Genomic DNA, 18,587 nt, shown 5'->3' on the forward strand with positions numbered 1-18,587 from the left:
TTTAAAAAGCAAACCTTTGGTATTTTTCAACACCATTGTTACTGAATATATTATAAATGATTATAAAATGATTAAACATAAATAAAAATTGATTACTGTATCTCAACTAATTTGATGCTCAAAATCTCATAATTGATTTTCATATTACATTCTATGTTTTATTTTAATAATTTTAAATCTGTAGATTTATTTGTCAGTTTGTACAAATGTTATTTTTAAAATGTTTACTTTGAAATCAATCACACGTAATTTTTTTTTAGGTGGCACTCGTAATCGTATAAATCAAACAGGAAACCTTTATAATATACAGAAATGATCCTAAAATGGCCTAATCAGATTCTGTGCCAATGATAAAAACTTTATTGTTTCTTGTCACTTATATATCGTACACCTTTACCCATAAAACACATGCTTCACTCAACATTTAAGTCCCAGTGAAATGAAAGATTACATTTCCTATTTTTTCATGAAATATTGCAGCATTTATTGTAAATAGTTGATCAATGTGGGCCATTCTCTTTTTAAAATTAGTGTGCCCTCATAGTCTTTAGTTAAAATCTGAACATGCGCTTCCGTTCTGTAATGACTATCCATCTTAAATGTCGTATGTTAGACGTCTTGGGCGGAGCATCCGTAAACTCCTCCCCTTCAACTGTCAGTCTGCTGCCAGATCCATTTCATAATGCAACAGCAATCTTTATATATCAAATCGCAGAGAAAGACACGGCCACTATTTAGAATCTCTTTAGAAATTCCATTTTACTCGGAAAGGCGTCAAAATACGGAAGTAAAAACGATCGCAACTTCCGGTTCTCGGGGACTTTAAATGCACATTTTTATTAATTTGCAGATTGCAAGACAAGGCCGTTCTCCAGCAGTGCTTCTTCATCGAAGCCTAGCTCCTCATCTTCACTGAGCAGCAAAGAAAATGGAGACACAAATGGTCATAGCCCATCTCCCTTCCCTCTCTCAGGTGTGTTTGTATATTTGTGTGGATCAAATCTTATTCTCCTTGGTACACAAGCTTTTATCATGTCAGAGATGCATGTTAGCAGCACACAATTCTCGTTCAGTTTAAACCAAAGCACTTTTTAAACTTTATTAATGTTACTCTTGACCATATAAGGAATATTTAAACGTGTGTTTAATTTCACACATGATGCTTATGTTCAGTTAGGTTGCTTCTTTCAGTTTCTGCTTTGGCCCTGCACGCGCAGAGGTCATGTACTATTCCGGGGAGGGGTATATACGGGGGTGGGGTGTAAATCTGGGGTTAAAGAGGGGGAAAGGCTACTCAGCATTTGGTGACATCTGGCTGGAGGCCGCAGAGTGTTTACCCAACAGTGTTTGGTGAAAGAAAGCAAGTCATTGTCTCATTCTTCCTCACAGCACCGTTCAGAGAGCAATTGGCAGCTGGCCGTCGGTGACCATAGCAGTCTTTTACAATACAAAAGTGATTAAGGTTTTTAGAGAATAGGCTTATTATTGTCATTTGATCGTTCAGCGATTCTGAGCCCTGTGGTAAATGATACGTATGTGCACTAGTATCTAAATTATTTTATTACAATATGTACAGCAAATGTGACAAAATAAAAATAAGGTTGCATTCATAAATGTATAAATAATATGTTTACATTCATAATTCAATTGATAAAACAAAGCTGCATGTATATTTTTTACATCTACAGATTCTCCACCGACTCGGATTCAGTCCAGTTCATCCTCAGGGATTTTTGGAACACCTGATTTGGGCTTCCTCAAACCGTTGAGCACACCGACCCACGGGACCAAGACTTTACCGATTGGTACTCTAGATTTGTTTTAAAGCAGCATAGACTGCCCATAATACTGAGGATAACAAGCCATATATCATTTTGTATTGAAATCATCCACATTTACTCTATTCAAATATGTAGTGCTTGGAGATTAGATTAGAACTATCGCTAGTTATTTATTTACTAGTGCTTACACTGTTACGATGGATCATAGTTATAAAACTGGTAGATGTTAAAATTAGCGAAAACTGCATACCATAGAGGCTTATGTTAAGGCTCTTTACATTGTAAATAACAACAAACAAATAGTCAAAAAAACATCAAGCATGGGGTTTTGCACCGGCAGCCAACACTTACAATTCATAACTAGTTTGTAGTATTAACTTCCATTCAAACATCCTTTTAATGTTTTTTTCCAATACTATGTAATTGCACAGAGCTGTATTAAGCAGCTCCCCAAATATTGCCACAATGTGATTGAGATAACGCTGGGGGGATTTGGTAGTTTTTAATTCTCTAGCCAAAACACAGAATCTCTTCCCTGAAGGTCATTCAGATTGGCTGCTTGCTTACACATCACACACTTTTGCAAACAAATGCATGTGCATAGTGCATTAACTCTGGGGCATCGATATTAGAGCAGAAATTCTGTATTGAGGTTGTTATGGTCTCCTCACACATTTCTAATTTCCATCAAGCACCACGCGATTGATGTGTAACACGTACGTGTTTTATTTATGTATGCTTCAGGAATATTAGATGTGAAAGAAGCCCGGCAGTTCATTATCAATACGGCATCAGTTAAAGGAAATCAATAAGCTTTGCTCCACGGACCCTATTCTCCTTCAGAAATGAGAGAGATCGCATGCCCTCCTATTGAATTTATGTGCGTTTGTGTGTAAATCTTCGCATTGTTTAGCTCTAGAAAAGTGGATATTAGCCATTGATGTGCAAAGCATAACACTCAGCGCAAGTTCTTGGTAGCATTTTAGTCTAAAACAGGTTTTACTGTTTTTGTAAAAAAACAAAACAAGCATCCACTGTTTCTATTTTCCAAGCCAAAGTTCATGTGCTACACACATAGATGAAGTTGTATGAACAAAATTAGAAGAGATATTTCTCTGAACAATAGGACAGAATTAGGCAAAGAAGAAAATCTTGTAAGTTTTGTATGCTGTTAAAATGCCAAATCTAGACATATTTTTCTTTTTGCTTCTTTGTTTAGTTCCCACAGCCCTAAGAGTTAACGGTTTAACAAATAGTTTAAGTATGGATGGACGGTCCAGTCTACTGAGCCCTCCTCATACAAACCCACTCGGCACACCTACTCATGGTTATCGGACTGCAGAACAAGGGGACAGCCCAGGTAAGCATTCAACTGACCAATCACAGTGATGCTAGTGTATAGTAGCTACTAAATAACTGTATTTATCAAAATATAAAATATTGTCCTCTAGCATCTTCTGCTATGGCATCCGGTCCACCCAAAAAGCGCCACCGCAGCTGGCACCCCACCACTCTAGTGCCCATCCCAGCCATGGCTGTCCCAGTTCCAGCTATCCGGCCGCTGACGTGTAGCTCTGGTGGGTGTCATGACATCGTCCTCAGTCTGTTGTTTAATCACATTTCTTGAGCGCTGTTTGTCTATGCAATGTGTTTAGCAGGCTGTTTATGCATGTCCCTGAGCGGAAGAGCTTCTCACAGCCATGAATTAGATTATCTGTTCTCTTTAACAAGGACCAGGGGACATGTCATATTACATCAGCAAGGATGATTTATTCATTGTTTCCATAGAAATTGGGGTGAGAGGTCACGCTAAAAGAGATCTTGAGTTGGGTAGGAGGCTTTATGCTTTAAAAAGAGCTGTGGGTTTGGTGCTCAGGTTCGGAGATCCTTGGAGATTCATTTGTTATCCCGTAGCTTAGACACAACGATTGAAGTATCAGCTAAACAAAGGCTGAGAGAGAGAGATACGAGGCTGCAGAGACCCATATAATTAAGTATTTTGGGATTTCCACAATAGTGTTTATATTTCTAGTATTAATGTACCTAAATTAAAATTTTTGCATTGCACTTCTAGGTTCTTTGTTGTCCCTGTCCAATCAACAGCCTCCATCGATATCAGGGGTCATACAGCCCCAGCCAATCACAGCGGGAGAAACTGTCATAATTCCTGACAACCTTCTAAACACCTCTGGGGTCCGGCCAGTTCTTCTTATTGGTCAGTGATTCATCTCCATAACAAATTTAAAGCAATAAATTCTATTCTATTCTGTTTGTAGAAGTACGCAACCATTGACATAGCTTGCCACACATTTCAATAGTAAAACACTTAGCTAATTTCATAATGTTACATAATACAAACCAGTGAAATTATATATAGAAAAAGACCTTTGGACAGCTAGATCTAATTTCCATTTTAGATCTATTTTCTGAACTAGTTTCTAATATAGGAAAAAATAACTCCATTAGTCTTTATAATGTTATCATTTTCACATCCAGTTCACGCCGACAGCAATAAGCTCACCAGCACAGGATATAAACACGACTCTCAAGTCACCCCATATTTAACCTTGATAAGTGTTTGCATGTGTGTGGACTAAACAGACCTCTGTTGTTTGAACTTCCTCTTCAGGTCAAGGCACCTTACCGTATTTCTTTGGCAATGTGGGGGATCTGGTTGTGAGCCCTCTGCTGGTGAGCTGCTATAAAGGCAGAGAGCTGAATGAGAAGACCCTCACCAGTCTGGGCATGTCAGCCGGCCAGTTACTTTCCACGGAGACTACGATACTGCTCACACTGCAATACTTTGCTCGACTGGGTAAATAACATCTTTATGCCAATGCATTTTATGATTTGTTTCTTTATTTTGTAAAATGTTAATTATGTTCAGTGTTTTTTTACATAGAATTTTCATTCTGTAATAAGTTACAGTAAAGCAGGTCTGATTTCTTTCTTTAATACAGGTACGGAGCAGATCCCACTACGAGAGGAGTTCGAACAAATAGTTCTAAAGGCCATGCTTTGCGGACCGACTGGACCTCCCGTGTCCCCTGCGCAGCTGCCCTGGTTGGCTCGAATGGAGGCCAGCGTGTCGGGGGGCAGCGTTCAGGTGCTGGTCACCCATGGGTCTCTGGGGGAGGGCATCTCTGAGTCGCTGCGCTCGCTGAGTGAAACGCCACCGCAGCAGCAGCAGTGTCTGCCCAACTACGTGCTCATCATCTGCACCTCTAAAAGTGGAGGCAATGAGTTCTGTGTGCTAGTGCTGGGTAAGAGCTCTCACTCACCGAGATGATTCAGTTTAGGGAGCGTCTTCAAATGATCTGTTTCTTGTCAAAGCGGGAAAGGAGATGAATCAAGGAGGATTTAAAATCTTACAGAGAATTACTAAATATTTTGCACACTGAATATTCTGTAATGGGCTAAACAATAGTTGTGTTAACTTTTGCTGTTGTTTTTGTAGGAAAATATCAGTCTCGGGCCCTGGCAGAGGGCATGCTCACTACCAATGAGTTTCTTAAAGAGATCAGTTATGAGCTCATCACAGGAAAAGTCAGTGTTCTCGCCTCCCACTTCCAAAGCACCTCGTTAGGTGAGTCTGCACCATTCAGTTCTTACATTATTCTTTAAAGCAACAACGTGCAGTGTTTCAGCGCAATTGTCTGATACGTGTGTTGTAAATACTGTCGCAAAGTTTCCCCGTTGTCACCGGTACACGTGAAACGTGAACTGATCAGGTAAAGTAGACAGAGCCTATTTGTTTGTAAAACGTGACGTATGCCGTAAACTAGGTGATGGGCAGTGCTAGTGAACCTACCCGTGTACCAAAGTTGGAAGTGTGATTTCAGCCAGGGCTGCTTAGGTAGCAGCGGCAGTAAAATTCGTCAACTTAAGAGTTGTCCTACCACTAAAATTATTTAAGAGAGATTGTTTTAAGGTCGAAAAACGGCTCGTTGTTGCTTTAAGATGTGTACGTATCTATATATAGAAATAATAAGCAAATCTGGGTGCAAGCAATAGTTATTCTGCTAGGTCATAGCACCCCCTGTGGTGATTTCAAAAACGTATTCCACACATAAAATACTAATGTATTATTTATTACCTTTATTTTATTTGTGTCAAATTCATTGTGATGCTGCAGGTGACAACTTGGACAAACAGTTGGTTCGGTATCAACGTAAACGGAAAGACAGAGTGGTTCAGCCTTTCCAGGGACATCTAGCTGAGTACATCCACTCCCAAGAAGCTGAAACAAAGATACCAGAATCAGGACCAGGTGAAGCTTTCATTTAGTTTTCCAGATTAGAAAAGCATATTTGAGTTTTTTTTTTTTTTAGTTTGCGACTGGCTCATAAAAGGCTGTGGAATGTCACATCACTTCAAATAATACATTTTTTTAAATTTTATTTGATCACTGTGAGTGATTCAGATTTTTGTACGTGTGTTATAGATGTATTCGGCGAGAGCTTTCAGATACACCCTCCGCAGCTAACCGTAGCACGCAGCCTACTGTCGCAGGTTTGTGCTATTGCTGACTCGGGCAGTCAGAGTTTGGATCTGGGACGCTTCGGCAAGGTAGACTTCCTGATTCTAGTTCCACCCTCCCACGTCCTGGTGCACCAAACAGTCCAGCGCATACGACAATCAGGTATGTGGCAGCAGAAGAAGAAAATGCTTTAGCTGAGTTAAAGATATATTCAAGCAGTTGACAAGGAAAATTCCAGACTTTATTTCAGCATTTGGTCAAAAATAGTCATAGTAATAACAATTGAACCTTCTTTTCCTCTTGTTTTTGTCAGGTGTCCTGATAGATCTAGGTATAGAGGACGCATCATTAGCCCTACAGAAATCTGACAAGTACGTGGTGCGTCTGGATGCGGAGGTGCACACCAAAATGGAGGCCTTCATGAGGAAGGTCAAACAGAACCCTTACACACTCTTTGTCCTTATTCACGACAACTCCCACGTGGACCTGACCAGGTGAGGAACAAAGCTGTGTATCTGAATAATAGCCAAAATTAAAGTCCACACCCTAAGACTTCTAACCTTCATTCTCTCTTTCAGTGCCCTGTCGGGGTCGGTCTGTCACGGGGAGCTGCAGGGATTGGCCGACCGGGTGGTGAACTGTCCAGAGGTTCTGGAAGCCATAAACCTTCTGGTGCTGCAGGTCAGCTGTTTTCCCTTCACCCTGCAGAGCCGGCAGTCACGCATCAGTCCCCAGAACGAAGTGCACTGGCCCAACACTGAAAGCCTGGTGAGTTTCACTGACCCATGAGAAAATCTCTAAATGTTAGAGACATTCTGTCGCATTTTGTTACAATGTGGTGATACTTGTTGAAGTAAACTTTGTTTCTATTTCATTTCAGCAGAGTGAGACTTCTCCTAAGGATCTGGTTTACTTTGGGATGAAGGATTACAGCCAATCATTGCAGTGGGGGGTGGCTAGTCCAATTCTCAGATGTGATGACGCCTTTGAACGCATGGTCAAAACCCTTTTGGAGAGGTCAGTTTATTTCTCATATTCACAAAGTTCGCCTCATATACAATGTATGTGTATATAAATAAACTGTCTGTGGTTGGTTGTCTAAATGGGCGGTTCTTAGTCGAAATAATCAGGCCAGACATCATTTTAGGATTCACCTTTTGGGAATATCCCTTATTGAATTTTTTGTTGTTTCCAGGCACCCACACCTGCACAGTATGGTGATCCGCAGCTACCTGCTCATCCAGCAGTACACTGAGGCTCTGATGGCCCTTACGGCAGCCCCCTCACTGCGGGACCATGTGACCCCTCAGACCCTCGCCATGGTGGAGGATCTCCTGAGCGTACCGGGCCGCAGCAGGCACGGATGTGGGCACATGCTGCTGGTGCGCGTGCCCTCATTGCAGCTGGCGCGGCTGGCACAGGAGCGGCTCGAGGAGGCCCGGGACAAACTGGGACTGCAGTACAGATTCGCCGTGCTGCTGGGCAGCCCTGCCGCTGAAATAAACCTGCCACTCCACTTCTGTGACCGCCTGCGGGTAAGAGAAACCTCACCTGTCATGTAATGTTTACTGTTTGCTGTATAGACTGCTGAAATAAGTCTGTATGAATTTTTAGGCTTGGCGGGGCTGTAAAAATGAAGAGTGGGTCCCACGCACATATGAAGATCTGGAGGGGCTTCCATGCATTATCATTCTCAATGGAAAAGACCCTCTAGGAGAGACTTTCCCAAGGTACTTTAAAAATCCAACAATGAAATTGCTAACTCTCTTTTAGTTTGCTACACAGGTCATCCATCATTTACTCACCCTCGAGTTGTTCCAAATCTGTATACATTTCTTTGTTCTGATATTTGGAAGAATGTGTGTAACCAAACAGTTCTTGGCCACCATTGACTACCATAGTAGGAAAAATTGCTTTATATATTTATACCACAAAAGAAGATATTTTGAAGAATGTAGGAAAGCAAACAGTTTTGCTCCTATGGTAGTCAATGGTCACCATCAGCTGTTTGGTTGCAATCATTCTTTCAAATATCTCTCCCTGTTTTCATCAGAATAGATTTGGAACAACTTGAGGGTGAGTAAATGATGACAGAATTTTCTTTTTGGGTCAATTATTCTCTTAAGGAGTGGATCCTGAAGAAGATAAAACATACATAATAATAAATAAATTATTAAATTGGATTGGTATTACATTAAATCTGTCATAATATATTGTGTGCTAGAAAGAAAATGACTGCAATAATAATTGTCTACTTCGTAAAGTGCAAATGTAAGCCAAACACAAAGTTATAAATAAATAAGCTTGTTGGCTTCTATAAGGCTCATCATGCAGACAACATTTGATCATGTCCAAAATAAAAACATTGGTCCCTTTTTCTTTCTGTTAGATGTAGCGCCACCTTGTGGTTACTCATATTGTGTCTCTAGGTCAGCTACTGTAAGTTTATTATCAGTGGACTGTGTCATCAGAGGTATATCTGCTATCTGAACCAATCAAATCAATCCGTTTTGTTTATTATGATTTGTTTAGGTCTTTAAAATACTGTGACCTGAGATTGATTGACTCCAGCTACCTGACGCGTACGGCACTGGAACAGGAAGTGGGTCTGGCCTGCTCTTACATCACACGCAGCGTGATACCCGAGATGAGAACGGCGGGAGGAAGAGAGGAGAGACAGAGAGAGGACGAGAGAAGCTCAGGAGTAACAGCAGAACATGATGAACTTCAGATGGAGCTGGAGAGACCCCCCAGCAATTCTAGTGCCATTACCAGAACCTCTGGTGAGGAACACAACTGGTCCTAATTAGATTTTTTACATATGAAGAGTTTGTTTCCAAAATGAGACAATTTTACAAAATGTTTCATGTTTTTTATTATGTTATCATGTGTTTATTGTGTTTTATTGTGTTAGTTAGCTGTATTTTTTATTTTTTATTATGGCTTAAATCAAAACAAAACAACTTCAGTTTGATTGATATTCATTGGAATACACAGTAATTTTTTATTACTTTAAGACAAATTTTAATTAGGTTTTTATGGCGTAATGTATTAAGTGTCCTACTCTCTCTTTCTCCGTCAGGCTCCACCACAGAAAACGGCGTCAGTTCCTCGAGCGTGCTTGACAAACCCTCCTCACACACCGACTCGACCAATAGCAGCAGAGGGTTACTAGACTCCTGCACTTCTCCCACTCGCTTCAAGCAAGAGTGTGACTCTCAAGTGCCCGGTTCTTCTACCACACCCACTTTTTCCTCTGCTTCCTCATCCTCTTCCTCCTCGTCCTCTCCAGCAGCTCAGAGGCCGAGTCAGTCCACACAAGCTTTGCGTGAAGAGAGCAGGACGCAGGTCTTCCCCAGGACGGTGGTTCTCTCCCGGGCAGCGTACGCCCTGCTGGCTCCCGAATTACTGGGTCAGCCCAGTTCAGCGTCTCTGCTGCCACACGCTGACGTAGCATGGAGTAGCCCACTCAGACCACCCATTCCTCTCCGCTTGGGCGGAGCGGAGCAGTCCCTGTACTACCGGCAGTGGACCACGACCAGGCAGCACCACGCGGATTATGAAGGACCTGCTGTACCGCATCCCAGAAGGCTGCTGCTGAGTGGACCACCACAGGTGAGGAATGAATAAAACAAAAAAGCCTCACCGTTTATTAGAAATCCATGTTTTATACTCTGACTATGATGAGTGTTTCATACTTTGTCCTGCTTCTGTTATAGGTGGGAAAAACTGGCGCGTATCTGCAGTTTCTACGCATTTTGTTCCGCATGCTGATACGTCTGCTGGAGGTGGACGTGTATGATGAAGAAGAGATGGAGGAGGGTAAGGAAACTTTGACAGTACACATTCTACTTAGTATATATTTATGACAGAAGGTTTAGTGAAATACTTTCTCTAAGATATATGCTTTCAATAATAGTCTTGAATTTTATTCTCTAGATGTGTCTGACAAATCAAAAGTCCCTCCTGCCAGTGGGCCGCAGTGGCCTGACGTGGAGGACATCCGTAAACTGCGTTTCGATCTTAACCCCCATGACCACAAGTTCAGAAACGCAAGCCCGGTGTATACAGAAAAGAAGCCAAAGGCACATAATGGTATCAGTCTGTTTCTTTGAATAGTGCCATGAAAGGGGCTGTTTTTGTTTAAGTATGCTTACGTGTTTTGTTTTGTGCATGAAACACAGGGGTGAAAATAGAGAGACTAGAAGCAGAAGAAGAGACACCGAAGAGAAACACAGTATCAGTCAGACTCAGCATGTTTGCAGCCCATAATGCATTTCACCACTGTGAGCAATGTCATCATTACAGTGAGCCAGCTCCTGCTACACAGGTTAGGACATTTGTGGATTCATCATGTTATGACACAAGACAAAAATACACACGTTTCAAGTTTCATAAAAATAATAAGATTGATGGAGATGTGGTTTTGTGTGTTTTTTCTGTGTAGCTGTCCGAATGTACATTCCACGCCTTCACGTTCTGCTCATCCATGCTGGGAGAAGAAGTCCAGCTGCACTTTATCATTCCCAAAGCCAAAGAGCATCATTTTGTCTTCAGCCAGCAAGGCAGTCACCTAGAGAGCATGAGACTCCCACTGCTCTCTGATAAGGTGGGTCAAGCAAACCAGCTCTTAAAACATTACTTGAATCAACTGAAAGTTTCACTTTCAATTAAAAGTTCACCTGAATGAAGTATATAAATTGATGAGATCGACTTTAGGAACATTATCTCATGATTCGGTCATCATACACAATGACAAGTGATATGGTTTATTTTTAGAAATCTACATTGAAGGAATAGTTCACCTTCAACTGAAAATTCTGTCATCATTTACTCACCCTGTTGTCATTTTAAACCTGTGTTATTTTCTATCATCTGCAAAACACATAAGAAGATATTTTGAAAAATTTGGTAACCATAAACCATTGGTCCCCATTGACTTCTATTGTATGGAGAGAGACAAAACCAATGCATGTCAAGGTGACCAACGTTTTTGGTTACAAACACACAAAATATCTTCTTTTGTATTCTGCAGAAGAAAGAAAGTCATTCAGGTTTGAAATGACAAAAGGCCATGTAAATAATGACAAAATGTTTATTTTGAAGGTGAACTATCCCTTATTAATATTAAACTGTAAAAAATGTTTGTGGAAAATTGAAATGTGCTTACTTTTACCGTTTACATCAAAGTAAAAAATAATATTAAATTTTAATATTCAATCGTTATTTTTATATATTACAGACTTATTTCTCAGTAAAAGAAATGTCCCAAAGCAGTAAAAAAGTCACATGCTTTCTTAGTCATTTTAAAATCTTTATCTTATTTTGTGATCGTGACTTTAGGAAGGAGCTTATAACATTTACTATGTTGCTCTTTTTACTGACTCAGGAGTCCAGCATGCTGAAAAGTCCCATCTTCACTCCCACTACTGGTCGTCAGGAGCACGGTCTTCTCAACATCTACCACGCCATGGAGGGAGCCGAGCATCTGCACATCTTGGTGGTTAAGCAGTATGAAATGCCCCTCTACAGGAAATACTGGCCCAACCACATCCTCCTGGTGCTGCCTGCTATGTTCAACAACTCAGGTGTCGGTGAGTTGTGACCACAATTACAGTTTTTGCTTCTTAACATAAATCTTATAAACAGAATATCTTGCACCTTTAAATCTGAAATATGTAGACATGCATGTACTATGATGTCTCAATTTCATGACACAAATTCCCTCCACAACAAACCTCTCATGTGATGGAAATATTTTGACGTGTTGTCTTTCAGGTGCTGCTCGGTTCATGATCAAGGAACTGTCTTACCACAACCTGGAGCTGGAGAGGAACAGACAAGAGGAGCAAGGAGTGAGACGCCATGACGTGTGGCCCTTTGTCTTCATGATGGATGACTCGTGCGTCCTGTGGAACACCCATCAGCCTGGACCTGAAGGCACTAGGTATGTGATGACGGATGGATCCGTAAACACTTGTAAGATCCAATAATTGATATGGCTTGCAGATCTTATAGATCCAAAATTAGAGTCCACTTTCCCTAGATCTCTCCCCGTCAGGAACTAATTCAATCCGTTGTGAGTTAATACTTCAAATCAACCACCAGGTAGATACAGAGAAGGGAAGAACAGCAGGCAGGAGACGAAGTGAAATGAAAGATGATTTATTGAATAATCTCAGTTGTGCTTCAATGCTCAGCGTAGCTCTGTCCAACTTCGTCTGACTAGAAACAGATTCGATAGGTATGATTAAACATGCGCCTCGTGACATTATCACGAACCTTGACATGGAGACCATTGGAGACTCATATCAGCATAAAAGACAATACAGAACCAAACAGAAGCGTAAACTGTATAAGAAATATGGACAAAATTTAACAAATAAAAAGAATAAAATTGAATAATGATAAAATAAAATAATGAATATATATGATTAATGAAAATATGATAAATGAAATGCAATAAATGTATAAAACTTAGTAAGGGTTAATAAATATATAATGGAAATAATAATAAACGGAATAATGTCATAAATGACAGAAATGAAATAAAATAAGAAACAAATGTTTGTTTCTACCCAGATCTATCACACTGATTTGTTCTGTTGTGTTATTGAAACGTCTTTATCTTCTAACATCTATCTCTCCGTGTCTGTCTCTTAGTGAGATGGTGAATGTATCACTGAAGAGCATCATTCAGCATATGGAGTCCACTCCAAAGATCTCACTGTATGCCATGTGCGGCCTGCAGAAGTGGAGCAGTAGTTTGTCTTCTCGAACTACTCCGGTTCCTTTCTCTCGCTGCCACCTCCATGACCTCATCATGCTGAACGTTGACCTCACACAGAACGTCCAGTATGATCTCAACCGGTGAGAAGAAATAGTTATTTGTGCCTCCGTGGCATAGAAGTATTGGTATCTTTTTTTTCGGTTGAAGTAGAGACTGATTTTGTGTTGTGTGGTAGGTTCACATGTGAAGAGGTGGACTTTAACCTGAGGGCACACAGCAGTGGACTTCTGCTGTGTCGTTTCAATCACTTCAGCATCATGAAGAAACACATCCCCATAGGAGGACATAAAGACTTCCTCATCAAACCCAAACTCATGGTGAGGTTCAGAATGTAGATACTGCAAACAATAGGCCTACACATCTGGCTGTATTCAAAATGGTAAAAATTGCTTAGTTTAAAGGAATACTCCACCCGAAAAATAACAATTCTGTCATCATTTGCTCCCCCTTAAATCTCAGTAGCAACATTCTTCCGAATATCTTTCTTTGTGTTAAACAAAACAAAGAAATGTATATAGGTTTGTATCAACTTAGTGAGGGGGTATTTACATTCGTGACAGAATTTTCATTTATGAGTGTAGTATCCCTTTTTATGAGAGTTGCAGTTACGTTGTATACGCACTAGTAGGCGTATTTGCGCCAGTTAATACAACGTATTTTTAAGAAAATGCTCTCAGCATGTACTGACTTTAATTAACAACAAAAACTTTATGACTCACAATATGTAAAAAAAAGAGAATTGTGGTAGAAATAGGGTTATTGATATAATATATAATGAATAATAGTAAACCATAAACAATTCAAGCTAAATTAATAATTGGTAAAACGTCATACGCCATATTTAAAAGCTGAATCAACTTTAGAAAGACATTGTATTGTAGGACAATTGTGCAAATAGCTGGCTGTGTACAGGTTTTATGTTATTACCATACACATATGAATTGACATATATTACATGTTTATTAACACTTTTTCCGCAGAGAATTGAGACCCCGGTGAACGTGAGCGCGTCTCAGTACGTCTGTGCTCCAGACAGTGAACACACGCTGATGTCCGCTCCCGCTCAGCTCCTGCTGGAGAAGTTTCTGCAGAGCTGCAGTCATCGTCTCTTTCCTCTGGCTCTCTGTAACAGCTTGAATCCGGTGCTGTCCATTGACAGCTACCTCAGTATCGGCCCAGAGGTAATTCAGAGTCTTACAATACGTTACTCTTCGCTAGGAAATGTAAATTATAAAGACCGTAATACAGCATTATGGTAAAACAATTATATGATCAGAATCCTGTTGCATATTTAAGTATATAATTGTGAAGTAGTTGTGCTTATTGGTGGTGTTGTGTGTGTGTTTATAGATTCAGGTGTGTTATGTGAGCTCTCGGCCTCACTCTGTGAACGTGGATCATCAGGGGTTGGTCTTCAGCGGGCTGCTGCTTTATTTGTGTGACTCCTTTGTTGTTTCAAACCTATTGAAGAAGTTCAACTTTCTTAAAGGTAAAGCTAGGCCGCTTCAAACATTCTAGTTTTCTCCATCTTATTGCATTGTATGATGTTTTAACTCCATGTTAAAATCCACATGTGTACTCACTGTATGCTTTTTATTTTGCAGGCGCTACATTGTGTGTAATCTGTCAGGACCGGAGCTCTTTGCGTCAGACTATTGTTCGCTTGGAGTTAGAGGACGAATGGCAGTTCCGACTTCGAGACGAATTTCAGACGGCCAACTGTAGTGAGGATCGTCCGCTTTACTTTCTCACTGGACGCCACATCTAGTCATCTGCAATCAAATCATTATATTTTCTTTGGCTGTCATGTCATTGGTCAACAAAAGACAAGACAAAATGCTTTCCTGATACCAGGATTAGGGATTTTTTATGTCAATTCTCATTGGATACCTATTCGGCTTTTTAGAGACAAAAACTTGGATAAAAGTTTTCCAGAAATTGTGGATATTGTGCCGGACACATTTGACACACAATTATCAGTTTGCCTTGTGTTTTCCACATTTTTTTTTACATTCTGGAGAATCTTTGAAAACCACGCTGTTGATGCATGTCTTAACACGCAAGGACATTGTTAGATCTCGAGTGATCGTTCATTTTGGCAGTTCTCAAGGACCTGCATATAATCTCAGGGGTTTTTGTCTCGAGGCAAAAAAGGACAACCGTTGTTCTTTTCTTCTTTACTGAATATTTCAAGTTTTGCTAATTATGATGCCATCCAACAAAAACTTTCATGATCAAGTCACATGACTGAAGATTTTCGAGAAGGTCAGATGACCGAAGCATCTACATTTTTTTATCTTACCAAAGATATCACCCGACACAATAAAAAAAACACTAGCTTTATTCTCATGAGACTGGTCAGCTCATATGAGTTCCAAAGTTTAATTGCTGATATTTACATTCTCACATGAATCATTTGAGTCATTTTATGACCTCGTTTCTGCTTATGTCCTTTATGATTGTAATGCTCATTGCCAAAAAACTGCTTAACAACCATCAAACCAGATCAGTGGTAGGGATGTGCCTGATGGCATTATTGTAGATTAAATAGGATCATGGCACAGTAGGATACAGAATGTTCCAGTGCCATGTAGTTAGCATCTAGTATTCATATTTTGCTGAAACATTCCTTGTTTTGAAGCAGCTGGGAATGTTCGGAGTTGCCTACCATAAATGCCTTAAGTGATATGACCCTGATGACATCACCGTCCCAAACTCCACTCCAAAAGAGACATCAGTGTGAAAATTTGTGTGAAAAAAGCACAAGCTCATTTCATAATGACTGCTAGCCAGCTAACTTTCACGGAAGAGATAAATGTTCAGGATTGGTTTATGAATGGGAATATCTATTGGTGTTTAGAACTTTATGGATGTTTAAAGTAAAACTTTGTTTACATTTAAAAAGAGCCAATATTAATATATATGACAGATGTTTTTGTCACTTTGGATTCATGGTTAGTTTTACAGAAAAGTTACAAAGAATCTTCCTAAGATTTCCAATTTTTAGAACCCTTTAGTTTCTGTTCCCGGTGGTTTATTTAAAGTGAGAGATAATGTATCCTTTTTGAGGGAGATTTCTATTTATTTAAAAAAATATCTTGGACCCGATAATCATTGAAATATCTTGAATGCTTAGTCCTTGAATGTGTCACCCGTAAGCTTTGCACACTACCATTGAAACTATGTATAGTCAGGATGTGTTAGAAATGTACTAATGCAAACACAAAAAGCAAACAAATATAAGCTTTAAATAAATTTCCAGTGTAGTATGAACCTACAGGATTGTTCTGAATCACGTCCTGTAATGATATTGATTGCAAGGAAGAACGCCAAATGCCCACTTGACAACCTCTTGAATGTGTCTCATTTGTAGATAATGTGATGTGCACATAAATTATGCAATTTGCTTCTCACAATCTTTGCATTTCTTCTGTCAGCTGTGAATATTCTAAATGTAGCACCAAACCATTTGAAAATGTCTACCTCATGAACTGCTGGCTGGCTTTGGTTTACTAAATATGGTTTCACAAAAACATGTTCTTGTTATTGAGATAAATGAATGTAATAAAGTGTTATCTACTGAATTTGGGACTTTAAGATTATTTGCAAACATCGATAAACTCTGCACGTTTACATAAATTGACTTGAATATATTTATTTACATGAAGGCTGCTGATCACCACATTAACCGTTAAATTTTGTTGTATTTTTTTAGATACAGCCAGAGAGACATACCCTAGTTTTTTCATCCATTGGTACATCCCTTTATATCACAATGTACTTTATATGACGATAAACCAGCTATCATTCATAGGTTGTTCATATAATATGTGTCTTCTAAATGATGTAAATGCATGCAAACCACTATATACATAAGACAAACTACATCCGCATGAATTACACAGATTGTGATGTTGAGAAAATGGTAATATATGGCCTGGAAATGTTAATGAGAGGCTTCACCTAAAAGACGTACTTTGACACCAAACAAAGCAGAACTTCCAAATAACCCTATATGCTATTACATTTACATTTACATTAGTCATTAAGCAGACGCTTTTTACCAAGGCGATTTACAGATTAGGTAAACAATAGAAGTAATTGGACCAACATAAGGACAACAAAAAGCATAAGTGCAATCAAAAACTGGTCTCATATAGCCTGGCACACTATACAGAGCTAATTCTTTTTTTAAAGAGTAGAAAAGAGATCGGTCAGGTGTAGACGGAAGAGACATGTTTTCAGACAATTCTTAAAGATGGTTACGGAATCTGCTGATCTTGTAGCAGCGGGCAGATCATTCCACAAATGTGGAACCGATCCAGACAAGATACGCAAGATATTTTTAACCTTTTTGGGATGGCAGCACAAGACGTCGTTCGTTGCAGAGCATATAGGGATCTGGTGGCTACATTAGTCTGCATTAGCCAGTGAAGATAAGGGTGGTGTGACCAAATCAGCGGTGGTCTTACTCTTGTAGGCCAGGAGCAGAGTCTTGAATTTAATGCAAGCCACTATAGTGAGGGAACCAGTGTAACTTAATGAAGAGAGGAGTGATGTGTGCCCTCTTGGGTTCATTGAAGACCACCCTTGCCGCTGCATTTTTTCATTATCTGTAGAGGTTTGGTTGTGTAAGCTGGAAGTCATTGCAGTAGTCCAGCCTGGACCGAACAAGAGCCTGGACTAGGACTTGCATAGCATGCTCGGATAGGAAAGGTCTAATTTTCCTACTACTGGAGAAGATGAATCTACAGGACCGGGTGGTGCTGGCAACCTGATCCGTGAAGTGGCCAGTTGAATGGAGACCAGTTGAATGGAGTTGTGATGAATCTTTCTGTCAGCCGGGATTACAAGCAGTTCTGTTTTTGCAAGGTTCAGCTGCAGGTGATGGTCCTTCATCCAGGGGCGAAATGTCGGCTAGGCATGCTGAAATGCATGCAGAAATAGTCGCATCATCAGGCTGAAATGACAGGTGGAGTGTATCATCCGCATAGCAGTGATAGGAAAAGCCATGTTTCCAAATGACAGAGCCTAGGGATGTCATGTATACAGAAAATAGCAATGGACCAAACACTGAGCCTTTTACAGTATAATTATATATTAACAATACTCTACAGTTTTATTAATAATTAACAATATAATTATATAAAAATGCCTTAATTTACAATCATTTCCGTATTTAATTATTTTTAGCAGTAATAATGTCACACTGAACTGTTTAGACCGTCATAATCTTTGATAACAGTCTATGTTTAGTGTGCGTAATATTTGCGAACATCATCTATCAACCCACGTTTCAACTTTGTATGCAGTAACCTATGCCCTATTTGGCAGGACTCTGTAAATCACACCACCATTCAACAAGAGATTTGTGATGCACTTTAACACTAGTAAAACAGTGTGACACCTTGTCAGGTTTTTTAGGTTGTCAAGATACCCTTACAACGTATGTGGGTGTTTTATACAGAGCTGATTTTTTAACAGTAAACCCTGACCGTCTGGGAAAACCTTGTAGTCAGTTTTCTGACGCTTTTAT

At 39.8% G+C, this 18,587-nt stretch overlaps 1 protein-coding gene across 2 annotated transcripts in view; it reads left to right on the top strand.

The window, feature by feature from the left end:
- greb1l (GREB1 like retinoic acid receptor coactivator) overlaps positions 1-16,633 on the top strand; it is a 38,740-nt gene extending 22,107 nt beyond the window's left edge. For both annotated transcript variants that reach the window (XM_079451581.1, XM_079451580.1), the window contains exons 7-34: positions 851-973; positions 1,689-1,805; positions 3,001-3,141; positions 3,233-3,358; positions 3,856-3,996; positions 4,411-4,596; positions 4,742-5,044; positions 5,239-5,367; positions 5,917-6,051; positions 6,226-6,423; positions 6,575-6,755; positions 6,840-7,029; positions 7,142-7,278; positions 7,457-7,796; positions 7,876-7,991; positions 8,794-9,044; positions 9,344-9,876; positions 9,981-10,083; positions 10,201-10,356; positions 10,446-10,591; positions 10,709-10,870; positions 11,651-11,855; positions 12,040-12,208; positions 12,925-13,131; positions 13,227-13,368; positions 14,032-14,232; positions 14,402-14,540; positions 14,656-16,633. In XM_079451581.1, coding sequence (XP_079307707.1) covers positions 851-973; positions 1,689-1,805; positions 3,001-3,141; positions 3,233-3,358; positions 3,856-3,996; positions 4,411-4,596; positions 4,742-5,044; positions 5,239-5,367; positions 5,917-6,051; positions 6,226-6,423; positions 6,575-6,755; positions 6,840-7,029; positions 7,142-7,278; positions 7,457-7,796; positions 7,876-7,991; positions 8,794-9,044; positions 9,344-9,876; positions 9,981-10,083; positions 10,201-10,356; positions 10,446-10,591; positions 10,709-10,870; positions 11,651-11,855; positions 12,040-12,208; positions 12,925-13,131; positions 13,227-13,368; positions 14,032-14,232; positions 14,402-14,540; positions 14,656-14,819 — 5,141 coding nt within the window. In that variant the 3' untranslated portion in view covers positions 14,820-16,633. The remainder of the gene's footprint in view (positions 1-850; positions 974-1,688; positions 1,806-3,000; positions 3,142-3,232; positions 3,359-3,855; positions 3,997-4,410; positions 4,597-4,741; positions 5,045-5,238; positions 5,368-5,916; positions 6,052-6,225; positions 6,424-6,574; positions 6,756-6,839; positions 7,030-7,141; positions 7,279-7,456; positions 7,797-7,875; positions 7,992-8,793; positions 9,045-9,343; positions 9,877-9,980; positions 10,084-10,200; positions 10,357-10,445; positions 10,592-10,708; positions 10,871-11,650; positions 11,856-12,039; positions 12,209-12,924; positions 13,132-13,226; positions 13,369-14,031; positions 14,233-14,401; positions 14,541-14,655) is intronic.
- The last annotated feature ends 1,954 nt before the right edge of the window (positions 16,634-18,587 follow it).

Source organism: Barbatula barbatula, assembly GCF_947034865.1.
Source record: "Barbatula barbatula genome assembly, chromosome: 3".
NCBI classification, from domain to species: Eukaryota; Metazoa; Chordata; class Actinopteri; order Cypriniformes; family Nemacheilidae; genus Barbatula; species Barbatula barbatula.